Source organism: Rhinatrema bivittatum, chromosome 10 (assembly GCF_901001135.1).
Source record: "Rhinatrema bivittatum chromosome 10, aRhiBiv1.1, whole genome shotgun sequence".
Classification (NCBI taxonomy): domain Eukaryota; kingdom Metazoa; phylum Chordata; class Amphibia; order Gymnophiona; family Rhinatrematidae; genus Rhinatrema; species Rhinatrema bivittatum.
This window is the reverse complement of record NC_042624.1, coordinates 127,211,010-127,236,249: the sequence shown is the minus strand read 5'-3', so window position 1 is coordinate 127,236,249 and position 25,240 is coordinate 127,211,010. Positions and strand designations below refer to the sequence as shown.

Here is a 25,240-nt window from a genome sequence, read left to right as displayed (position 1 = left end):
TACACAACAGTCTGTCATCTTTTCCCGGCTGCTGCTGGGTAATCACAGGCGTGGTGGAATGCGGTTTAGCTCTCCATTGTAAATATGGATTCTACACCTGTGAGAATCGGGGGAGTGTGTGGTGTTTACGAGCGGTAATTTGATACAACGCACACATCGTGTCCAATTTTAGAAGAAATACCTCTACAGGTGTCACCCCGCTTGCTTCCATGCTGCAGCTAGTATGCACCTTGCCCCAAGCAAGCTCTCACGCCGTGATCCCTCAATAGGAGCATTCAGTAGCACCTGCTCCGGTGTAAGCTGAATGGGTTGCCACAGAATTTGTTGAATAGTATCAAGGTCCTCGTTCCACAGTCGACCCACCTTGCCCATTCCCACCACAAATGGGTTTAGGTCCCTCTTTGGCCACTACCCTTCCAACATAAGTCATCCTGGCTTAGATTAGCCCTATATTTATTTATTTATTTATTTAAAAATATTTCTATACTGTCTTTTCAAACAAATTTGACCAAAACGGTTTACAAAATTACAAATTATAAAAACAAAAATAACCAAAAAATTACTTTCAACTAAAGACCGTAAAATTGAAATAAAACCAAATTAACAAAAATAAAATAGAAAAAAAATACAATGTATCATTATAAACCCTACTCCTTTAAGCATAGCTATACTATTTTTTACAAAAACAAGTAAAAAGCCAGAAAAATCAAAATAGAATACCTTAGGGCCTATGTCTGATAGACCAGAGCCCTAGAGGATACGTAATCAAGCAATCAATAAGAACAGATGATATATACCTTATTGAGGTTAGGTGTTCAGACTATCAAGGTCTCCAAAAGCTATCTTAAATAAGTTTTTACTGCCTTCTTAAATTCATTATGGCTGGTAATTTGCCTTAAAGTATTAGGGAGTGAATTCCACAACAAGGGTCCTGCCACTGAAAAGGCTCTTTCTTTGGTCATATTTAGTCTCGCCAATCTAACTGTAGGAACATCAAGCAGATATTTAGTTGTAGATCTAAGGTGTCTAGCTGGTTTGTATAACCGTAAAGATGTACAGAGCCAAGTTGAATCTGGGTCATGAATTAAAGAGAGAACTTTATATTTTACATGAAATTTAATTGGAAGCCAATGTAGCTTGTACAAGATAGGGGAGATATGATGTCTCATTGGCAAGCCTACTAGTAGACAGGCCGCAGAATTCTGTATTTGTTGCAATGGTTTTAAGGCGGAATCTGGAAGACCCAAAAGTAGACTTACAGTAGTCTAAACCAGCAAAAATGAGAGATTGAAGAACTGTTTGAAAATCATCTTTGAAAAGTAGTGGTTTTTAATCTTTTTAAAGTATGTAACTTGAAAAAATGAATTCTTTAACTAAAGTGGAAACATGTTGTGATAAGGATAGATTTGTATCTACTTGTATTCCCAAATTGCGGGCGACTTTTTTAACTTTAATTACCTCGCTACCTAGAGTAACCAATGGTGGTGGACCGTTTGTGGGATTATCTAGCACACTCAAAAGGAGGAGCTCTGTTTTTTTAGCATTGAGTTTAAGCCGACTATGGCTTAGCCAATGTTCAATTGTCTTCACATAAAGATTGCACAGTGAAATAGTCTCAGCCCAAGAAGATTTGTAAGGGACATAGATTTGAATGTCATCCGCGTAGATCTTAAATTGAACATTCAGTGTAGCTAAAATATGGCACAATGGAAGAAGATAAATATTGAACAAAACTGGTGACAGGGATGACCCTTGCGGGACCCCAGTGGCTTGCGTGTAAATTTGTGAGGATTTGCCTTTAAAGTTTATTTGACAGCGGCGATTAGCAAGATAACTATTAAACCAATTCAGTACTGTGGCTTGTATACCGATCGCTTGAAGTCTGGATAGTAAAATCTTATTGATCGAGCGTATCAAACGCCGCTGATATATCCAAATATATCAAAAGAAATCCGTGTTAGAATACGAATCCTCGTATATACGTATCACAAGAGGAAAGTAAAAGGGTTTCAGTTGAATAGCCCTTTCTAAAGCCATGTTGATCTGGATGTAAAATGTCATGGTCTGATAGATAATCTCTCAGTTGGAAGAGCACAAGTAATTCAATAGTTTTTGACAGAGGTAAGAGTAGCAATTGGTCTAAAATTTGTAAAATCTAGTAGTGAGGATGATTTGGTTTTTTGAATTGGAGTAATAGAGGCTAATTTCAATTGATGTGGGAAAGATACCAGTTTCCAATGATTGGTTTATGATGGAGCAAATTATTTCAGGACAATAGTCACCTAATTCTTTAAGATGGCACCAGAACATGGGTTTAAAGGGGAATTAGATAACTTTTGTTTGTTATTTTTTGAATTATATCATTTGAGGCTTTATCAAATGAGCTCCAGTTATAAACTGGAGTTTGATCTGCATAAGTTGGATAAGGTAGGTTCTTGAATTCTATGATATTTGTTTTCGACTGAAAAAATGAAGCTATTTTCTCACAGGTGTCCTCTTCAATTTCTGATGCATCTTATAATCTATAAGGGATAAAATGCCAGCGAAACAGTACTTTGTAGCTGTTCCCTGTATGTACCCAGATCAGTCCAGACCGTGGGTTGAGCCTCCTGTCCAACAGATGGAGACAGAAAAACTGAAAGGATATCTTATAATCAGGACAGAGCCTACCCTGCATCCCTTCAGTATTTCTGTCTCCAGCAGATGCAGGCAGCTCACCCTGCAGTTCCCTTTCCTTATTACTTTACCTTACTCTGTGTGGGTTTCTCTCTCTATTTGACCAGATCAAGCAGTATTTTTATTTGTAAATTAAAAAAAAAAAAAAAAGTTTGAAGACACTGTCATTTTAGGAGACAGCGCTGTCTCCTCACTCTTGGGAGCCTAGGGGGCTTGCCCCTTGAGTTTATTAGCCTTGGCTCCCTTCCCTGAGTATTTGAGGCAATACTGGTGGTCCAGTCATTCCCCCTATATAGCTGCCTTGGCCTCCGGGATGTTTAATTCCCCGGCCTGTCCTAAACAGGGAAGTTTCATTTCCCTGTAATCTTAAAAAAAAAAGACATTAAATAAATCAGCTCAAAAGGACAGATAATCGTCAGCTTTCTTTTACCTCGGAGTCAGAAGGGAGCATGCAGAGTTTGTTCTCCTGCACCTTGTGGCACCGATTTAGCCAGCGACCCGGGGGTGGTCATCTCGTCGCATGGCCAGGCCGTTCCAGACTCGAGGAAACCGTGGGAACGGTGGCCATTTAGGTATCGTGCAGCTTCTGATTCGGGGCTGCAGGAGGGAGAGGAGCCAGATTTTCACATTTCTCCTCCCAATTTAAGCCCTGTGCCCCCTCCCCCTCCTCCCTCCGGAAAATCCAGGCCATGTTTTTCATTGGATTTTGTGCTGTTAATGCACAAATCTTATTTAGCTAGCCTGCAAGAGGAGGAGGAGGAACCCCTCTTACTCCTACCCACCCCGCTCGCCCCTGTGGCGCCGGAATGCACAAGGCTCCGTGAGGGTTAGGGTGGTGCCTGGCGTCCCGTCCCCCCCATCCCCCCACAGCCCCCTCAGCCACCAGCAGCTCCAGACCAGGATCCGGATGTAGTTTTGTCATTTCCAGCCCCCCCCCCCTAGAGGGGGGTGACCCCCCCCGAGTGCTCTGCTTGTTTCAATGGGAGGAGCTGGAGCCGCTCATTCCCTTCATCCTACAGGAGCTGGGGATTGAAGTCCCTCCGGAGGATACGGTTACGGCCGCGATGCCAGCTCACATGGACCCGGTCCTGGCAGACTCAGGGTAACTCCACGCACTTTCCCGTTCCATCCCATGCACAAGCTGCTGCTCCTTCGGGAATGGGAAGCTCCCAAGATGGGGCTACGAGTGGGTAGAGCGATGGACAAGCTCTATCCTCTTCCGAGGATTGCCTGGACTTGCTTAAAATTCCCAAGGTAGATTCTTCCTTATCTGCTGTCACTAAGCTCACCACTATTCTGGTGGTGGGAGCCACAGTTTGAAGGATGTCCAGGACCGCAAACTTGAATCGAGCGTATTTTTGAAGTCTTGGCCTTAGGAGTCCGGGCGACGATCTGCAGCAGTCTTATTTAAAGTCTCTTCTATACCGTCGCTAAGTTATATACCATCGCAACGGTTTACATGTGGGCACATAAGTTTGGAGTAAGCGTACTATAGTACATTCTAACAGGTGCCATTAAGTTTCGCCTATTTATTTATTTAAAATCTTTTCTATACCGTCGTTTAGTAGAATACCGTCACAACGGTTCACATATAGGCACATATAGTACAATGTATACGCAAATGTTCCTATTAGAAAGGAGGTGCCTCATGATCTCGGTGACATCGTTTCATCGTAATGGCTAAGAGTTTAGTGATGATTAATCTGACCTGTGACTAAGATAAAGACTGTTAAAATATACATTTAATTTAAAAGGTGCAAAGACAGGCCATGACGTACATACATATAATGTGCTAGTGCTGTATGAAGATTTCATGTGTACAGCTTTCAGCGTTTTATTCTCTCTCGCTCTCTTTGTGGAAAGGCTTCTCTAAAGAGCCATGTCTTTAAGCTCTTTTTGAAAGTCTTGAAATCTCTCTGTAGTCTTATCTCTATGGGCATGGTGTTCCATAGAATCGGCCCGGCCAATGATAGTCCTCTTTCTCTGACTTGAGTGAGTTTTGCAGTTTTTACTGAGGGGATGGTTAGGAGGGCTTTGGATCTCAGGTTTCTGTTAGGGACGTGGACGCGGAGTGCTGTGTTTAGCCATTCTGCTTTTTCGTCATTGATTAGTTTATGTATAATGCAAAGGGTTTTATATTTTATCCTGTATTCAATTGGTAGCCAGTGTAGTTCAGCTAGTGTTTCAGTTATATGATCTCTTTTTCTTTTTCCTGTCAGTACTCTTGCGGCTGAGTTTTGGAGTATTACATTAAATCATAAAAATACGTACAAATGTTTAGTGATGTAGGTTCTGGCCAGGTGTACCTAGAAGGTACTTTTACAGGTCAAAAAAAAAATCACATTTACTGTTATATTATTACATTCATTGTGTACTCAATTTGTTAAAATATTATAATGCACATTTATGAGAATAGTGCTGGTGCTCTTCTGTTTATTCCAGTGTATTTTCTGTTCTCCGGTCTCTTTTTATAAAAGGCTTGTTTAAGAAGCCATGTCTTTAGACCTCTCTTGAATGTTTTGGGGTCTCTCTGTAATCTGGTCTCCAAAGGCATTGTGTTCCAGAGTGTGGGTCCTGCTAAAGACAATGCCCTCTCTTACCTGGGTTAGTCTCGCTGTCTTGACTGAGGGAATGGTTAAGAAAGCTTTGTTTGCTGGACGAAGGTTCCTGTGTGGGACGTGTACCCGTAGTGCAGTGTTTAGCCAGTCTGCTTTTTTCATCATGTATTAGTTTATGTATGGTACATAGGGCTTTGCATTTTATTCTTTGTTCTATGGGTAGCCAGTGAAGTTCAGCCAGAGTTTGTTATATGGTCTTTTTTTCTTTTTCCAGTTAGTATTCTCGCTGCTGTGTTTTGTAGAATTTGAAGTGGTCTTATTGTATTTGGGAGTCCTAGAAAAAGTGCATCAGTAATAGGTACTGGAGAAAACTAGTTCCTGAAGCACTGTTCTGAAATCTGCAGGAGTTAGTAACAGTTTAAGTTTTCTGAGGATCATGAGTTTTAGCATAACCTTCTTTTACTTTTAGCGATATGTGTTTTAGATTAATTTCAGGGTCCATTATTATTCCAAGGTTCCTTACTTTTTCCGCTAGTTCTATTTTCTGGTTGTTTTTTTAGTATAATTGGGGGTTTGAATGATTTTGATATTTTTTTTCTTTCTAAGTGTAGAAATTCCTTTTTTTTTTTTTTTCAATATTGATCGCTAGTTCCATTCGGTTTAATAGTAGTTTTATGATGTCTAGGTACATGTTAGCTAGGTTTAATGTCATTTTCTATTGTCGTCAATTGGTAGAATTAATAGAATGTCATCTGCATAGATGTAATGTATGATTCCTATTCCTGCTAGTAGATGGCATAATGGAAGCATGTATATGTTAAAAGGGGTTGCAGACAAGGCTGATCCCTGCGGTACACCTGTTTCTTATGCAGCAGGCAAGTCTTAGGTGGGTCCAACAATTGCTCAGCGCCCAGTACCTCCTGTCTGCAGAGGCGGAGCAGGCTGAACGACTAGAGGGCACAGTAGCATATGGAGCGGATGCTCTCTACGACTTACTCCGCGTACAGGCCAAAGCATTGGTCTCAGCTGTCAGCCAGACGTCTCCTCTGGCTGCGCGATTGGTCAGCGGATTAGTCTTCCAAGTCTCAAGTTGGGCACACTTTTTTTTTTTCAAGGCTAAGTTGCTCTCTGGCAAGGACCTGGAACAGCTTATTAAATCTCTGGGTAAAAACAAGATCCATAAGCTGCCGGAGGACTGCCCTAAACAGACTAGGTCTTTCTTCCCTACACATTCCCGTTTCAGAGGTATAATAACAGGGCGCGGGGTTCCTTTCCTAGGGGGACCACTTCCAGGTCTCAGTCCTGGGCTCATTCCTTTCGGGGCCACCATGCCTTCTGAGATTGTACCCAACAAAACTCATCCACAAATCCCTCCTCCCAATGAGATCCGGCCGGCCGGCCCATTCCTCCATTCCCAGTTTAGGTGGACATCTCTCCCTGTTTCTAGAGGAATGGGTCAAAATCACGTCGGACCGGTGGGTCCTCGACATCGTAGAGAGGTTACGCATTAGAGTTTGCTCAAGATCTGCCAGATCTGTACATAGTCTCCCCTTGTGGACACCGGAAGCGGGCTGCCATCTGCCAGACCCTTGTCAGGCTCTAGGGACTAGGAGCCATAGTCCCAGTCCCTGTGGAAGAACAAGGCGCCGGCCAGTATTCCATCTACTCTGTCGTGCTGAAAAAGGACAGTGCCTTCCATCCAATCTTGGACCTCAAGAGAGTCAACAGAGCCCTACAGATACCCCATTTTCGAATGGAAACCCTGAGGGCGGTGATAGCGGCAGTTCACTCGGGCGAATATCTGGCCTCCCTCAACTTGACGGAGGCTTACCTACACATCCCTATCAGACACAAGCATTAGAAGTATCTTTGCTTCAACATTCTGGGCCAACACTTCCAGTTCAGAGCTCTACCCTTCGGCCTCACCACCGTGCTACGCACATTTACAAAGGTCATGGTGGTGGCGGCCGCTCTCCGTTGAGAGGGGGTCCTAGTCCATCCTTACCTGGACAGTTGGTTCATGCGGGCCAAGTCGGAGACTCTCTGCAGGATAGCAGTCAACCAGGTGGTTAGTCAATCTTTCCAAGAGCAATCTTCAGCCCTCCCAGGTCTTGGAATTTCTGGGGGCACGCTTTGATACCCAGGTCGGCAAGATGTTCCTGCTGGACGCTCAAACTTATGGACCAAGTGCGCAACTTTCTCCCGCTCCCCATGGCATAAGACTACCTTCAGGTCCTGGGGACCATGGCTTCCACTATCGACCTGGTCCCCTGGGCTTTTGCGCATATGCGACCATTACAGAAAGCTTGGCTATCCCGCTGGAAGCCAGAGTTGGAACAGTTCCAGGCGACTCTCCCACTCTCTGACTCTATCATCGCAGACATACAATGGTGGCTATCTCGAGCGCACCTCCTGACGGGAATGTTCTTACAGACCCCCGCAGTGGATCATAGTCACGACGGATGCCAGCCTCTCTGGGTGGGGAGCAGTCTCAGTCCCAGGCTACGCAGGGAATACTGGTCCCCAGTCCAATCTCGCTGGCACATCAATTGGCTAGAGGCCCGAGCGGGTCGCCTGGCTCTCAAGGTTTTTCTTCCTGTGGTGCAAGTACTCTCGGACAACTCCACCACGGTGGCCTATATCAATCAACAGGGGGTCACCAGGAGTCATCTGGTGGCCCTAGAAGCAAGCAAGCTCTTCGCCTGGGCAGAATGGCACCTAGATTGCTTAGCAGCTTCCCACATAGCGGGCAAGGAGAATGTACAAGCAGATTTCCTGAGCAGTCAGCACCTCGATCCCAGTGAGTGGGAGTTGTCAGAGTGGATCTGATTTGTCTGCAGGTGGGGTCCTCCTCACCTGGACCTAATGGTTACCTTGAGAAATGCCAAAGCTCCCAGATTCTTCAGCCGCTGGAGGGAGCACTGCTTGGAAGGAGTGGATGCCCTGGTCCTTTCCTGGCCTCACGACGTAGTCTTGTACATGTTTCCTCCTTGGCCCCTAATGGGAAAGGTTCTCAAAAGATTAGAACTTCACAGGGGTCCGGTTATTCTCATGGCACCAGAGTGGCCCTGCAGAACATGGTTCGTGGATCTGGTAAACCTGGCGACGGATGGTTCTCTTCACCTTGGCCATCTTCCATGCCTGCTCCAGCAGGGTACCATATTTTTTGACCAGGCGGATCGCTTCTGTCTAGCAGCCCTGCTTTTGAACGGCGGAGACTAAGGAAGAAGGGATACAAAGAAGTTGTTTTATATCCACTCTCTTGCAAGCCTATAAGCCATCTACCTCGCTCACCTGTGTCCGTGTTTGAAAAGTTTTCAAAAATGTCTGTGCAGAATCGGGGTGTTGTGGCGCGTGCAGCTCCGGTATACCTGGTTCTTTCCTTCCTTCAGAGAGGCCTCTCCAAGGGCCTGTCATTCAGTTAGTTCCGGGGGCAGGTGTCCGCTTTCTGCTCCCTCATAGGCAATATTGATGGTTACACGGTTGCATCTCATCCGGATGTTATCAGTTTCCTCAAGGGCGCCAAGAATTTGAATCCGCCCATCTGTACCACTTGTCCTTCGTGGAGCCTTAACTTAGTCCTTCAGGCTCTCTGCGAGGCACCTTTCAAACCTCTCCGCCAGACTACTCTTAAGGATCTGACGCTCAAGACTGTTTTCCGCCAGAAGGGTGTCAGATTCAAGTGTTGTCCTGTAGGGAGCCCTTCCTACAGTTTTCTGATTCAGGAGTTTCCCTCAAGACTGCCTTCTTTCCTGCCTAAGGTTGTCTTTTCTCTTCATGTCAATCAGTCAGTGGAACTTCCCGCATTCTCTCCTGATGATATAGTGAGTGCTGTTGGGGTGATCTTCACTGCCTTGATGTGAAACGTGTCTTAATGCGTTGACTTCAGGGTCTCGGACCATCTTTGACTTGCGGAGTGGCCCAAAAAGGGGCAACAAGGCTTTTAAGGCTACGATCGCTCGGTGGTTGAAGGAGGTGATTTCTTCGGCCTATATCTGTCAAGGCCGAGCGGTTCCGGAAGGCCTAAAGGCTCATTCCTTGCATTCTCAGGCTACTTTTTGGGCAGAGAGTCAATCTGTCTCTCTGCAAGAAATATGCAGGGCAGGTAAGTGGAAATTCCTGCATACATTTGCTCAACATTAGCGCCTTGATGTACAGGTGCCAGTGTTTGGTTCCTTCGATTGGCAGGTGCTTCGAGCGGGACTGTCTCGGTCCCACCCTTTGTAGGGAAGCTTTGGTACATCCCACGGTCTGGACTGATCCGGGTACATACCGGGAAAGGAAAATTGGTTCTTACCTACTAATTTTCGTTCCTGTAGTACCACAGATCAGTCCAGATACCCTTCCCTGTACTTCCTACCATCCACTTGAAGTTTTTCTCTTTATGCTGGATGCTCTTCATCTGTGTTTATAGTTAGAGGCACCGGAAGCATCTAGTTGATGACAATGGATATCTATGCAAGAGCATCCATATACAGAGTCCATTCAATGTTTTCAATTGTTCAGTTTTTCTGATTTCTCTTGTTACTTGCTTGATCTTTTACTGGTTATCTATATACTTATCTGCTTTGACAATGGATATACTGAAGGGACGCAGGGTGAGCACTGTCCTGATATGGGATACCCTTTCAGTTTTGATCTGTCTCCATCTGCTGGACAGGAGGCTCAACCCAGTCTGGACTGATACATGGTACTACAGGAACAAAAACTAGCAGGTAAGGACCAATTTTCCTTTCTCTGTAAGTAATGCAGAAATAGAACATCTTTTAGTATGTATAAATATTTGATCCCACTCATCCTCAGATAAGGACTTGCCAGATCTTTCTCCCAGGCCTGAATATATGCTGGTTTATGAATAGGGTCTTTCTGGAGTAGGCTATAGATCTTGGAGAGTCCTCCCCTGACACCGTGCGCTATCTCGCACCACCCCTCAAACTGTGATTTCCCTAGCCCAAGATCCCTTCCTATGGCTTCCTGTCTAATAAATTGTCGTAGTTGGAGATGGGGGTAAAAGGCAGACTGCCCCAGCTGATGTGTCCTGAAGTTGAGCAAACGACACTAGCCTGTCTTTTCCCCATATCTTCCCCAAAGTAACTATTTCCTTATTTTTCCGTTCCACAAAAAGAGAAGAATCCCATCCCAGGGAGAACTTCACATTATGGAATAAAAAAAGTAGTGGTAAAATATTTCTGGGAACCTATTGAGTGTCGCCACTGTGTCCAGAGGCACAGCATGGTTTGAAGGGGTGGAGGGAGAATGCTCTGAACCCTCCACGTCTCTCGGGGTTGCCATATAAGTGCTTGAATCGGCATTACACCCAGCAACTCTTGTTCAATAGCCACCCACCGTGGATTTCTCCTCGTTTGTGCCATGAGAAGATAGCACTAAGCTGTGCCGCCACATAATACCATCTAAGCTGGGGAACTCCCAGCTGTCCCCTTAATTTATGTGTATGTAATACATTATTGGCCACCTTTGGTGGTCTTCGTTTCCAAATAAATACAAACAAACATTTCTGCCAGCATTCCAGCACAGTGGTGGGAATATGTATTGGTAAGGACTGGAAAAGGTTGTTAAATTTTGGGAGGACATTCATTTTTATCATTGCTATTCTTCCCGTCCAGGCTACCTGAAAATGAGCCCATGTATCCAAATCCCGAAATATCTTAGCTACTAAGGGGGTATAATTTAGATGAAAAAAGGTCTTCCAATTTGTTGCTAATTAAAATTTCCCATATTTTATCCTTCAGAATTGAAAGGTACATCTTCCCAACATTAGGTCACTAGCACTCGCTGCCTACATGTTGAGGGGGCAGCTTTTGCATGCCCTTGACCCTAGAAGTTAGAATGAGAGAGACCTCTTCAAATAGGATTTTATTGTTGAATTAACCTATGTGTTGAAATTAAAGTTTTGCCTTATGGTGTGAAGTGCCAGATCCAGTCTCCTCTTCCACACAAAAACTACTTGAATACTTTCTTCATCTTTCACTCTGGTTTGAAAGACTGAAATAAAAGAATTTTTTTAGATGGGCTATTTAAGGGTTTTATTTATTGATTATTACTATTGCTATCTGTTTCACATTTGCTGTTTATGTTGAAATCTGTTAATACTTGACAAACACTGTAAACTCAAAGCACATGGTACATATTTTGTTCAGATACATACCACATGTTCACACCATGATCCAAAAATGACAATGCTTGAAATTAGCAAAACTTACCCACCCCACTCACCTTCTGCTGAGAAGACAAATAGTAATACCCAACCAAACTTTAATCAAGATCATTCAAAAAGGAGGGAGACAGCTTGCACAAGAGCAGTTCCATTGTTGCCAGAGTATGAATACTGTTATGCCACTGGACTACAGAAGGCACTTCCGGTTGTCTCCAAAAGCAAAGAATAGCTGTTGCAGCTAGAATAAAGACTTTATTTATCCACAATTTATACTTCACATTTCTCAGGAATGATACAGATATTTGCTGTTTTAATTGTTTGTAATTTCATTTCTGAGCCAATTTGAGCAATCTTTTTGAAAGGCAAGGTAGAAAACAGAATATAGAAATTGCAAAGTGAGGGAGGGGGAAAGCAAATTATGACCTGGGTCTATAGCATTGTTCTGGGAATGAAATTGGAAAAACTGGATGGACCAAATGGTCTAATATATCATCTACCCAACTACTTGTGCTAGCCAACCAGAGAGAAAATTAAGTTGCTTAACATGGTACCACCTTTTAACTGCTAGCCAAAATCATATTACATGAAATATAAAATATTTTTGTTTCTTTTTTATGAAAGATACTATTGAAATATTCATTTTCTGTAGCTTTGGGATGTTCAGCAGCAGAAACGTCTGCGGAATATGATCAGCCATTCTGCACGAGTAGGGGCTCTGAGCTGGAACAACCACATCTTGTCCAGGTAAAATATCACCTATCATTGTATCTGTCCTCTTACCCTAAAAGTTAAAATGCTTCTACAGAACTACAGTGGTGTTCAGATTAAGGGCAAGAGAAGTGACAGCTCTGGCAAAAGGTTCTGAACTGTAGCTTGGCTAGCCATCAGAGCTGCTTAGTGGGTATGCTGGAGACCTAGATTCAGGTCCTATGCCACCATCTGTTCTTCACCCAGCTAAGGGGTCCTGTGTAGGTATTCACAGTCTTATGGGAGGATACCTCAACCTTTCCCTAAAAGCAACACCTGCTGACTAGCTAATGGGTATATTGATGCGCCTTTCAAGAGAATTGTCTGATTGCTAGATGAGGAAAAAATATCTGGGTAGCTGAACAAAAGCTCTATGGCACCATAGCCCCCAAGGAGCCAGTTATGAGCTGGAAGCCTAATCAGGAAGAAGCTATTGCGCTTGTGGACTAAACTCTATTTGTACCCCACTCTTCCAATTGTTCAAGACTGCTTACAGCATTTTTAAAAATCAGGTACAATAAGTCCCTTCCCCCAAAGATCTTAGAATTTAAGTGGGTATCTGAGGCAACAGAAAAAAGTTACTTACCCAAGGTCATAAGCAGTGTTATAGTGTTCATACACAGATCACTATTAACTTGTCCTGGTATGCATCATTGAGTTATGAAAGAATGCTTTACATGCCTACTATAACACCAGAGAATTGCTGCCCATCAGTACACAGACCCCAAATATAGTGTGTACTAAGTGTTCTTGTCTATGCTTCACATAGAACATTTACTCCAAGAGAATTTCCTGCCATTTTGTAGAGCAGTAATGCATATCTTTACCTCTTGTAGAACTCTGCTGGAGAATTCTTTTGTTGCTGTGGAAAGTTCACTCTTGTAGCTCTTCATCAAAATCTTATTCTCTCTTGTAGTGGCTCTAGGACTGGACACATTCATCATCATGATGTCAGAATAGCTCAGCATCATGTAGCAACACTTCAAGGTCATACTCAAGAGGTGTGTGGGCTCAAATGGTCACCAGATGGTCGTTACCTGGCCAGTGGAGCCAATGACAACCTGGTTAATGTCTGGCCTTGTGCACAAGGTGATGGCGAATTCTCTCCTGTACAAACATTCACACAGCATCAGGGAGCTGTTAAGGTGAGTGGCACATAAGGTTGGGAGTGTGCTGCAAAGGTTAAGTGTTGAACAGGCATGGACACTTGTTTAAAAATACAATCCTAGACACGCAATCCAGATGTATTCCACGCATTAAGAAAGGTGGAAGGAAGGCAAAACAATTACTGGCATGGTTAAAAGGTGAGGTGAAAGCATAAGCATTGTCAAGTTAAGTGTAAAACATTGATAAGACAGGCGAAGAGAGAATTTGAAATGAAGTTGGCCATAGAGGCAAAAACTCATAATAACTTTTTAAAATATATCCAAAGCAAGAAACCTGTGAGGGAGTCTGTTGGACCGTTAGATGACCGAGGGGTTAAAGGGGCTCTTAGGGAAGATAAGGCCACTGCAGAAAGAATAAATTAATTCTTTGCTTCTGTGTTTACTAATGAGGATGTTGGGGGAGATACCAGTTCTGGAGATGGTTTTCAAGAGTGATGAGTCAGACGAACTGAACCAAATCACTGTGATCCTGGATGATGTTGTAGGCCAGATTGACAAACTAAAAAATAGCAAATCACCTGGACCGGATGGTATGCATCCTAGGGTATGAAGGAACTCCAAAATGAAATTTCTGATCTGTTAGGTTACAAATTTTAACTATCATTAAAATCATCCATTGTACCTGAAGACTGGAGGGTGGCCAATGTAACCCCAATATTTTAAAAAAGGCTCCAGGGGCGATCCAGGAAACTACAGACCAGTGAGCCTGACTTCAGTGCTGGGAAAAATAGTGGAAACTATTCTAAAGATCAAAATCGTAGAGCATATAGAAAGACATAGTTTAATGGAACACAGTCAACATGGCTTTACCCAAGGGAAGTCTTGCCTAACAAATCTGCTTCATTTTTTTGAAGGGGTTAATAAACATGTGGATGAAGGTGAACCGGTAGATGTGGTGTATTTGGATTTTCAGAAGGCTTTTGACAAAGTCCCTCATGAGAGGCTTCTAAGAAAACTAAAGTCATTGGATAGGTGGTAATGTCCTTTCATGGATTACAAACTGGTTAAGAGACAGGAAACAGAGTAGGATTAAATGGTCAATTTTCTCAGAGGAAAAGGGTAAACAGTGGAGTGCCTCACGGATCTGTACTTGGACCGGTGCTTGAGAGATGATCTGGAGAGGAATATGACTAGTGAGGTTATCAAATTTGCGGATGATATAAAATTATTCAGAGTAGTTAAATCACAAGCGGATTGTGATACATTACAGGAGGACCTTGCAAGACTGGAAAATTGGGCATCAAAATATCAGATGAAATTTACATAAGAACATAAGAAAATGCCATACTGGGTCAGACCAAGGGTCCATCAAGCCCAGCATCCTGTTTCCAACAGTGGCCAATCCAGGCCATAAGAACCTGGGAAGTACCCAAAAACTAAGTCTATTCCATGTAACCATTGCTAATGGCAGTGGCTATTCTCTAAGTGAACTTAATAGCAGGTAATGGACTTCTCCTCCAAGAACTTATCCAATCCTTTTTTAAACACAGCTGTACTAACTGCACGAACCACATTCTCTGGCAACAAATTCCAGAGTTTAATTGTGCGTTGAGTAAAAAAGAGCTTTCTCCAATTAGTTTTAAATGTGCCCCATGCTAACTTCATGGAGTGCCCCCTAGTCTACTATCCGAAAGAGTAAATAACCGATTCACATCTACCCGTTCTAGACCTCTCATGATTTTAAACACCTCTATCATATCCCCCTCAGTCGTCTCTTCTCCAAGCTGAAAAGTCCTAACCTCTTTAGTCTTTCCTCATAGGGGAGCTGTTCCATTCTCCTTATCATTTTGGTAGCCCTTCTCCATCGCAATTATATCTTTTTTGAGATGTGCCGACCAGAATTGTACACAGTATTCAAGGTGCGGTCTCACCATGGAGCGATACAGAGGCATTATGACATTTTCTGATTTATTCACCATTCCTTTTCTAATAATTCCCAACATTGTTTGCTTTTTTGACTGCCGCAGCACACTGTTCCGATTTCAATGTGTTATCCACTATGACACCTAGATCTCTTTCTTGGGTTGTAGCACCTAATATGGAACCCAACATTGTGTAATTATAGCATGGGTTATTTTTCCCTATATGCATCACCTTGCACTTATCCACATTAAATTTCATCTGCCATTTGGATGCCCAATTTTCCAGTCTCACAAGATCTTCCTGCAATTTATCACAATCTGCTTGTGATTTAACTACTCTGAACAATTTTGTGTCATCTGCAAATCTGATTATCTCACTCGTCGTATTTCTTTCCAGATCATTTATAAATATATTGAAAAGTAAGGGTCCCAATACAGATCCCTGAGGCACTCCACTGTCCACTCCCTTCCACTGAGAAAATTGCCCATTTAATCCTACTCTGTTTCCTGCCTTTTAGCCAGTTTGCAATCCACGAAAGGACATCGCCACCTATCCCATGACTTTTTACTTTTCCTAGAAGCCTCTCATGAGGAACTTTGTCAAACGCCTTCTGAAAATCCAAGTATACTATATCTACCGGTTCACCTTTATCCACATGTTTATTAACTCCTTCAAAAAAGTAAAGCAGATTTGTGAGGCAAGACTTGCCCTGGGTAAAGCCATGCTGACTTTGTTCCATTAAACCATGTCTTTCTATATGTTCTGTGATTTTGATGTTTAGAACATTTTCCACTATTTTTCCTGGCACTAAAGTCAGGCTAATCAGTCTGTAGTTTCCCGGATCGCCCCTGGAGCCCTTTTTAAATATTGGGGTTACATTTGCTATCCTCCAGTCTTCAGGTACAATGGATGATTTTAATGATAAGTTACAAATTTTTACTAATAGGTCTGAAATTTCATTTTTTAGTTCCTTCAGAACTCTGGGGTGTATACCATCCGGTCCGGGTGATTTACTACTCTTCAGTTTGTCAATCAGGCCTACCACATCTTCTAGGTTCACCGTGATTTGATTCAGTCCATCTGAATCATTACCCATGAAAACCTTCTCCATTACGGGTACCTCCCCAACATCCTCTTCAGTAAACACCGAAGCAAAGAAATCATTTAATCTTTCCGCGATGGCCTTATCTTCTCTAAGTGCCCCTTTAACCCCTCGATCATCTAACGGTCCAACTGACTCCCTCACAGGCTTTCTGCTTCGGATATATTTTAAAAAGTTTTTACTGTGAGTTTTTGCCTCTACAGCCAACTTCTTTTCAAATTCTCTCTTAGCCTGTCTTATCAATGTCTTACACTTAACTTGCCAGTGCTTATGCTTTATCCTATTTTCTTCTGTTGGATCCTTCTTCCAATTTTTGAATGAAGATCTTTTGGCTAAAATAGCTTCTTTCACCTCCCCTTTTAACCATGCCGGTAATCGTTTTGCCTTCTTTCCACCTTTCTTAATGTGTGGAATACATCTGGACTGTGCTTCTAGAATGGTACCACAAAATAGATGGAATAATGTCCCCGACCCAGTTCAGGACAAGTGCAAGTTGTTGCATATAGGGAAAAATAACCCTTGCTGTAGTTACACTATGTTAGGTTTCATATTAGGAGCTACAACCCAAGAAAGATCTAGGCGTCATAGCGGATAACACTTTGAAATCGTTGGCTCAGTGTGCTGCAGCAGTCAAAAAAGCAAACAGAATATTAGGAATTATTAGGAAGGGAATGATTAATAGAACGGAAAATGTCGTCATACCTCTGTAGCGCCCTATGGTGAGACCGCACCTTGAATACTGTGTACAATTCTGGTCACTGTATCTCAAAAAAGAGATAGTTGCGATGGAGAAGGTACAGAGAAGGGCTACCAAAATAATAAAGGGGATGGAACAGCTCCCCTATGAGGAAAGGCTGAAGAGGTTAGGACTGTTCAGCTTGGAGAAGAGACGGCTGAGGGGGGATATGATCGAGGTCTTTAAGATCATGAGAGGTCTTGAAGGAATAGATGTGTATCTGTTATTTACACTTTCGAATAATAGAAGGACTAGGGGGCATTTCATGAAGTTAGCAAGTAGCACATTTAAGACTAATCGGAGAAAATTCTTTTTCACTCAACGCACAATAAAGCTCTGGGTTTTGTTGCCAGAGGATGTGGTTAGTGCAGTTAGTGTAGTTGGGTTCAAAAAAGGTTTGGATAAGTTCTTGGAGGAGAAGTCCATTAACTGCTATTAATCAAGTTTACTTACAATTAATAGCAGTGGCTATTCCCTATCAGTAGCATGGGATCTTCTTTGTGTTTGGGTAATTGCCAGGTTCTTGTGGCCTAGTTTGGCCTCTGTTGGAAACAGGATGCTGGGCTTAATGGACTGACCCAGTCTGGTATGTTCTTCATGGCTCAAGGTATTTGCAGGTAACATGAGATTTTTGTCATTTAGATAAATTATTTGTACTTTTTGGGGGTCCAAGTAATGATGCAGCTTCCAAGGAGAAGCTGTTTCTTCTGCACACACATTGCAAGGAAGGAAAACGTCAAAGGGTTAAAAATTAAAGGCACATTCAACTAGGGTGCAAGCTTCATCCTGCACTGGGGTAGGAGCAGTACATCCAGTTGATATTTGTAAGGCAGCCACTTGGACTACACGGAGTCCATTTGCTAAACATTATAGGTTCATGTGCTCGCCAGATAGGATGCAAACTACCCATCCATAGTATATAGGCTTTAGTACTTCCCACATGTTGTAGAAGGGCAAGAAAGGAGAAGTTCTTAGCTGCTAATTTCCTTTCCTTTATTTCACACCACCTGGGAACAATTTATCAGCCGGCCCCCTATCCGAGCCGACTCCTCGGGTAGGGGGCCGGCTTGCTCTCTTCTACAAAGAGTGGGTCCGGATTACATCAGATCAATGGGTCCTGGATATCCTAAAACGCAGTTACGTATTGGATTTTGCCCGCTCACCCAGGGACAGGTTCCTCTTCTCCCCATGCGGGTCCCTCCTCAAGCGAAGGGCCGTGCGGCAGACCCTCGACCGCCTCCTCTCCCTGGGGGCGATAGTGCCGGTATCCGCCACTGAACTGGGTCGGGGACATTATTCCATCTATTTTGTGGTACCCAAGAAGGAAGGTACCTTCCGCCCCATCCTGGATCTCAAGACAGTCAACCGGTCTCTCCAGGTTCCCCGCTTCCACATGGAAACTCTCCGCTCTGTATTGGCTGCGGTTCATCAAGGGGAGTTTCTCGCTTCCCTGGATCTCACGGAGGCCTACCTTCACATCCCGATCCACAGGGATTATCAACGTTTTCTGCGCTTCAAGGTTCTGGATCAGCATTTTCAGTTTCGAGCTCTGCCCTTCGGGTTGGCGACGGCTCCGCGCGTTTTTACAAAGATAATGGTTGTAGTAGCGGCGGCGCTGCATTGGGAAAGGATTCTGGTACATCCTTACCTGGACAATTGGCTCATTCGCCCAAAGTCGCGGACCCAGGCCTTACAAGCGGTGGACTGGGTGGTGCAACTGCTTCGTTCTCTGGGCTGGATCATCAACTACGACAAGAGTAACCTGACTCCATCTCAGTCATTGGATTTTCTGGGCGCTCGCTTCAACACGAAGGAGGGCAAGGTGTTCTTGCGGCAGGAGAGGGCGCAAGCGCTACGGGTGCAGATTCTTCACTTCATGTCTCTCACGACTCCTACGGCGTGGGATTACCTACAGGTTCTGGGGACCATGGCTTCTACTATCGACCTGGTGCCGTGGGCCTTTGTGCACCTGCGTCCTCTCCAGAAGGCATTGCTGTCCCGGTGGAAGCCGGTGTCGTGGGAATTCCAGGCTGTCCTTCCATTACAGACAGCCGCTCGTCTCAGTCTCCGCTGGTGGCTGGATCCTCAAAACCTGGCCAAGGGGGTGTCCCTGGAGGTTCCGGACTGGGTGGTGGTAACCACGGATGCCAGTCTCACCGGCTGGGGAGCGGTCTGTCGGACGAGCTCCATCCAGGGCCTTTGGACAACGCAACAGGCACAGTGGCCCATCAACCGCTTGGAGACCAGAGCAGTCCGCCTGGCGTTGAGGGCCTTCCTACCGCTGGTTCATCATTGGGCTGTCAGGATCCTCTCAGACAACGCGACCACGGTGGCCTATATCAATTGCCAGGGAGGCACAAGGAGTCCACAGGTCTCGTGGGAGGCGGACAGGTTGATGCAGTGGGCGGAACTTCATCTGACCAGCCTGGCGGCCTCCCACATTGCAGGCGTAGACAATGTACAGGCGGACTTCCTCAGCCGTCAGTGCTTAGACCCCGGGGAGTGGGAGCTCTCCGGGGAGGCCATGAGTTTGATCGTTCGGGGAATTCCTCACCTGGATCTCATGGCCACGGCGGGCAATGCAAAGACTCCTCGATTCTTCAGTCGAAGACGAGAACATGGCGCGGAAGGGGTCGATGCCCTGGTTCTCCTGTGGCCCAAATAGATACTAGTGTGTGTTTTTTTCCCTCCGTGGCCCCTGGTGGGGAAGGTGATTCGGCGCATAGAGAACCATCAGGGGCTGGTAATCCTGGTAGCACCGGAGTGGCCGCGACAGCCGTGGTTCGCAGACCTCCTCAACCTGACAGAGGAGGAGCCGGTACGTCTGACACCTTCTGCGACAGGGTCCTATATTTTTCGAGGAGGCAGATCGCTTCTGTCTTGCGGCTTGGCTTTTGAGAGGCGTAAGTTGAGGCACCGTGGCTATCCGGAGGCGGTGATTTCTACACTTACAGGCCCGTAAGACGTCCACTTCCGTTAAGTATGTGCGGGTTTGGAAGGTTTTTGAGACTTGGTGCGCGTCACGTACCATTCCTCCGGCTCACGCCTCAGTACCTCAGATTCTTTCATTCCTACAGGACGGGCTGGACTTGGGACTTGCATATAACTCCATCAGGGTACAGGTGGCAGCTTTAGGAGCTTTTCTTCATGACGGGCGTGATTCGTTACTCTCTTCCTACCCAGACATACTGCGTTTTCTCAGGGGGGGGTACGACATCTAGGCCACCTTGTCCTTCTTGGAGTCTCAACTTGGTCCTCCGCGTCCTCAGTGGCTCACCTTTCGAACCCCTTTGGGTGGCCACCCTCAAGGATCTCACATTTAAGACCCTTTTTTTCTCGTAGCGATCAGCTCGGCGCATCGCATTTCCAAACTACAAGCGTTGTCTTGTCGGGAGCCATACCTCCGTTTTAAGGAGGAGGGGGTCTCCTTGCGCACAGTATCTTCGTTTCTCCCTAAGGTAGTTTCCGCTTTTCATCTCAATCAGTCGGTGGAATTGCCTTCCTTTTCCGCGGCGGAGTCCAGGGAGCTTCGTAGTCTGGATGTCAAGCAATGCTTGATGCGCTATTTGGAGTCCACCAATGACTTCCGGCTTTCGGATCATCTGTTTGTTCTCTGGTCAGGACCTAAGAAGGGCCATATGGCGTCCAAGGCCACTATCGCCAGATGGCTGAAGGGAGCGATTTCTTCCGCTTATCTTGGGGCTGGCTGGCCTCCACCGCTGGGGGTTAAGGCACACTCCCTTCGGTCCCAGGCCGCGTCTTGGGCGGAGAGCACGTCTGTGTCCACGCAGGAGATCTGCAGAGTGGCCACTTGGAAGTCACACCATACTTTTGCAAGGCACTATCGTTTGGACATGCGTGCTCCAGTCTTTGGTTCCTTCGGCGATAGTCATTCGAGCAGGGCTGTCTTCGGCCCACCCGGAGTAGGGAAGCTTTGGTACATCCCACAGTCTGGACTGATCCTGGTACGTACAGGGAAAATAAAATTATTCCTTACCTGCTAATTTTCGTTCCTGTAGTACCATGGATCAGTCCAGACACCCTCCCTGTTTGTCTGTCAGGGGTAGTTGGGGTTTTGCCCTGGTCGACTCTTCTTACGGTGCTACTTTGAGCTCCCTGGTGTTCCAGGAGCTGTCACTTGTTTCATAGTTCTGTTTGTGCAAGTTCCCTCTGGGGTTAGTTGAGCTGCAGTTATGAATTTAGTTAAAAATTTGCCTAGAGGGCGTTCGTTTTACTTCTTCTTGGCTTCGTCTTTCTTCTTGGCTTTGTTAGCTCAATCTTCAGTAAGTAGACTTAAGGGAGGTGAGGTTATATAGGACCTCCCCCCTGAGCTTTTTGTTCTGACTCCATCTGCTGGGCGGGGGACATAACCCACCGTCTGGACTGATCCATGGTACTACAGGAACGAAAATTAGCAGGTAAGGAATAATTTTCTTTTATCTGCTTTACCAAATTCTGGCTCTTAATTCCACAACAGCATGTGGAACTGAAAGGAAACCTTTGAAGGTGACCTTGTCAGAGCAAGTGTGTTTGAGTTAGGTCTTAGGTTGAAAGAATGTTCCACTGTTAAGAGTAAAAGAAAAGGAGATGGATTAGGAACAGCAAAATTGCTCTTGTATGTTGCTTCTTGATTGGTTTCCTTGACATTACTGCACCCAACTGAGTTAATATAAATCAGTTAAATCTCTCAGATAACAGAAGGACCATTGGGGCACTCCATGAAGTTAGCAGGTAGCTCAATCAAAACAAATCAAAATTCTTTTTTACTCAGCGCATAGTTGAGCTCTGGAATTCATTGCCAGAGGATGTGGTTTCAGCAGTTAGTGTAATTGGGTTTAAAAAGGTTTGGATAAGTCCCTAGAGGTTAAATCCATAAACGGCTATTACGGTAATTAATAAGCAATAGTAGCTTGTGATCTAATGTTGGGGTACTTGCCAGTTACATGTGACTTGAATTGGCCACTGTTGGACCAGGATACTGGGCTTAAAGGACCCTTGGTCTTAGTTCAAATGGAGAAACTGCCCAAGACTTGTGACTGGTATAGTGCATTGTTCCTTTTCTAGGCTGTGGCATGGTGTCCCTGGCAGCAGAATGTTCTGGCAACAGGAGGCGGGACCAGTGACCGTCATATCCGGATTTGGAATGTGTGTTCAGGCACATGCTTGAATTCTGTTGATACCCAGTCCCAGGTAAGACGACACTATACAACATTACAGGCAGGGACTGATGTTTACACCTCTCCCAAAAACGGAGACCTAGGAGGCACTGCCATTACAATACCCTCAATCCCTTGCTAAGCTACAAATGGAGAGGCTAGAACAGAGCTAGGCAACCTTTTCAGCTTGGGTGCCATAAAGTGTCAAACATTATTTGAATTACCAGGTTGGTGGGTGTTGCTAGTATCAGCTATTCTCAATTGCAAGATGCATGTCTTAAATATCTGGCTGTCAGTGCCATTGTGCTCTCATGTCATACCTGGTGTAAAGCCTGGGAAGAGTGTAATTTCATACAGTTAACAGGAAGGATGTTTGTATAATTTATTTGATTCAGAAACCAGGCAGGTACCCATATCAGTGGGGCAGAGCTTATGGAACACTGTATACAAAATACAATGAGGCCTGCATTCAGTAAGCCAGCGAGTGAACAAATTATCCTGCCAAAGTTATCCCTAATATATTCACTTAGTTATATGGCTACGTGTAGCTGGTTATTGTAAAAAAAAAATGGTTAGGTTTTTAAGTTATTAGGATAACTTGCTACTTCAAAGATATCTAGTTAAGTAGCACTGTAAAACCAAAAAATAAAGCTTTGTGGGCCTCTGGCCTGACTTGTTTCTAACCACCCCCTCAGTACTTAAGTTGTACATTGCTTTGATTTATTTTATTGAAAGGTGATTTTATCAAATTCCATAAACTAAACAGAAAAAAGAACTGCAAATAGAATACAAATAAAAAATCGAAAAGGTAACTGTAAGAAACAAATAGAAATTAAAGTTCCTGTACGTACTCGGATCAGCCCAGACTGCTGGGTTTATGCCTCCCTTCCAGCAGATGGAGACAGAGAAAAACTTGAAGGACACCCCTTTAAGTAGGATGCGCCACCTGCAGCCCCTTCGGTATTTCTCTGTCTCCAGCAGATGAAGGTGGCAGAACCTGCAGTCCTGGCTAACTGACTCTAAACAAGAGAAAAAAAGAGCTGCAGTGACAGGAGTCCTTTAAATTTGTTTGGCTGGAACAAAGTTTCAAAATAAAAAGAGCCGGGCCTCCCAAGGAGCAGAGTCCTTTCTCCTCTGTGGAAGGCCTGCCATGTGCTTTGCCCTTCACTCCAGTGTACTTTGAGCAGCAGCCGCTGATTGACTGGGGTGGGATTTACCGGTGGGCCGGTCCCTCCCCCTCCTGGCCCAGAGACAACAGTGGGTTGTGCTCTGGTGAGGCCAACACAAATTTAAAAAAAGAAGAATCTGAATGCATTGTTTTTTGCAGCTGTGCTGCTCTTATTCGGCCTCCCGGGCTCCGGAGTTTTTTTGTTGTGGCCTCCTCTCCTTGTTCAGCATGGCAATGCAACACGATTTGGCCTGCAAATCCTGTGGGGAGCCGGCAGCACGGCTCTCCAGAGAGAGCCTCTGCTCCCGGTGTCTTCCCGGGGGCAGGGGAGGCAGGCACATCTGTCCCATGGTGCGGGCGCCCCGATGCTGCCTCGTAGTACTCAGCTTGCCCTGCTCCTGCGGGAACAGTGGCCATTTTAGGAGCTTTAGATGCTGATGCAGACAGCTTTGCAGGGGGAGGGGATCTCCCTCCTCTGTTAATTCCGTAGGATTTTTGCCCCGGGTCTCCCCATGATTTATTTCCTGCTTTCCATGCTCCTTTGGGTACCCCACCTCTGGAAAATGTAAAGGGCCAGCATCCTTTTTTGGCTGATTTTATTTTACTATTTATATAAAGCTTATTTAGCTAGCCTTATGCCCATGGGAGATCCTGAGCCCCCTCCGGGGCGGCCTGGGAATGGGCCCTCTCCTCCCATGCAGATTCCTAGGCCAGATCCTCCTGAAGTCTCCCAGATTAGGGTAGTCTAGGAAGGGTCCAGTTCCGGGGACCAGGGGGCAGTGCCGCTGGCGGATCCGCTTCAGGCGACATGGATGATTCCGAGAGTGTGGCCCCGGTGAAAGGGGATGATCCTCGGGTCCTTAGGCTCTTTTGTAGAGATGAGTTGGAACAGATGATTCCACATGTCCTAGCGGAATTGGGCATACTGGCTGGTCAGACGCAGATGCCTCAGGATCAGGGCATGGTGGATCCCGTGCTGTCTGGTCTTCGTCCCCTGGCTAGGACTTTTCCTTTTCATCCTATGTTCCAGCTAATGTTTCGGGAGTGGGATACTCTGGAAGCTAGCCTTCGCATAGGCAGAGCTATGGAAAAATTCTACCCACTACCGGATGACTCTTCTGACCTACTTAAGGTTCCCAAGGTTAATGCGGTCGTATCCGCAGTCACCAAGCGTACGACTATTCCTGTGGTTGTGGCGGCTGCCCTTAAGGACCCTCAGGATCATAAGCTGGAGGTGCTTCTCAAGCATATCTTCGAAGTGTCGGCTCTGGAGGTTCGAGCAGCCGTTTTGCAGTAGTTTAATGTAGCATGTGAGTCTCCGGTGGGATACAACAACTCCTGAGTGCCAGAGTTCTCCCTGGAGGAGTCTGAGCACGCTGATCATTTGGAGGTGGCAGTAGCGTATGGGGCGGATGCCTTGTACGATCTCCTTCATACGTCTTCATGTACTATGGCTTCTGCGGTGTCAGCCCACAGGCTTTTATGGCTCCGTAATTGGTCAGCTGATGTTTCCTCCAAGACTCATTTGGGTGCTTTTCTGTTTCGGGGGAAATTACTTTTTGGAGGTGATTTGGAGCAGCTCATTAAGTCCTTGGGGGACAATAAAAGTGTACAAGCTCCTGGAGGTTAGGCCAAAAGCTTCCAGAGGTTTCTGCCCTTCCCGGTCGCGTTTTCGGGGGCAGCGCCGTTTTCGCCGGTCTAAAAATGGCTCAGTTTGGCCGAGGACAGTCGTGCGGCAGGTCGCAGACCTGGTCTCATTCCTTTCGTGGCTGTAGACATGCCCGAGACGGCGGTGCCACAGGGGCAATGGGAGTCAAGTCCTCCCAATGAAATAGCGCCAGCCCACTCCCCTGTTCCAGTCCTTGCGGAGGCGGCTGTCCCTGTTTTACGAGG

General features: G+C 45.3%; 1 protein-coding gene across 2 annotated transcripts in view; it reads left to right on the top strand.

Annotated features, from left to right (window-relative positions):
* CDC20 (cell division cycle 20) overlaps positions 1-25,240 on the top strand; it is a 75,956-nt gene that overhangs the window by 35,115 nt on the left and 15,601 nt on the right. For both annotated transcript variants that reach the window (XM_029618640.1, XM_029618641.1), the window contains exons 7-9: positions 12,059-12,153; positions 13,073-13,301; positions 22,088-22,213. In XM_029618640.1, coding sequence (XP_029474500.1) covers positions 12,059-12,153; positions 13,073-13,301; positions 22,088-22,213 — 450 coding nt within the window. The remainder of the gene's footprint in view (positions 1-12,058; positions 12,154-13,072; positions 13,302-22,087; positions 22,214-25,240) is intronic.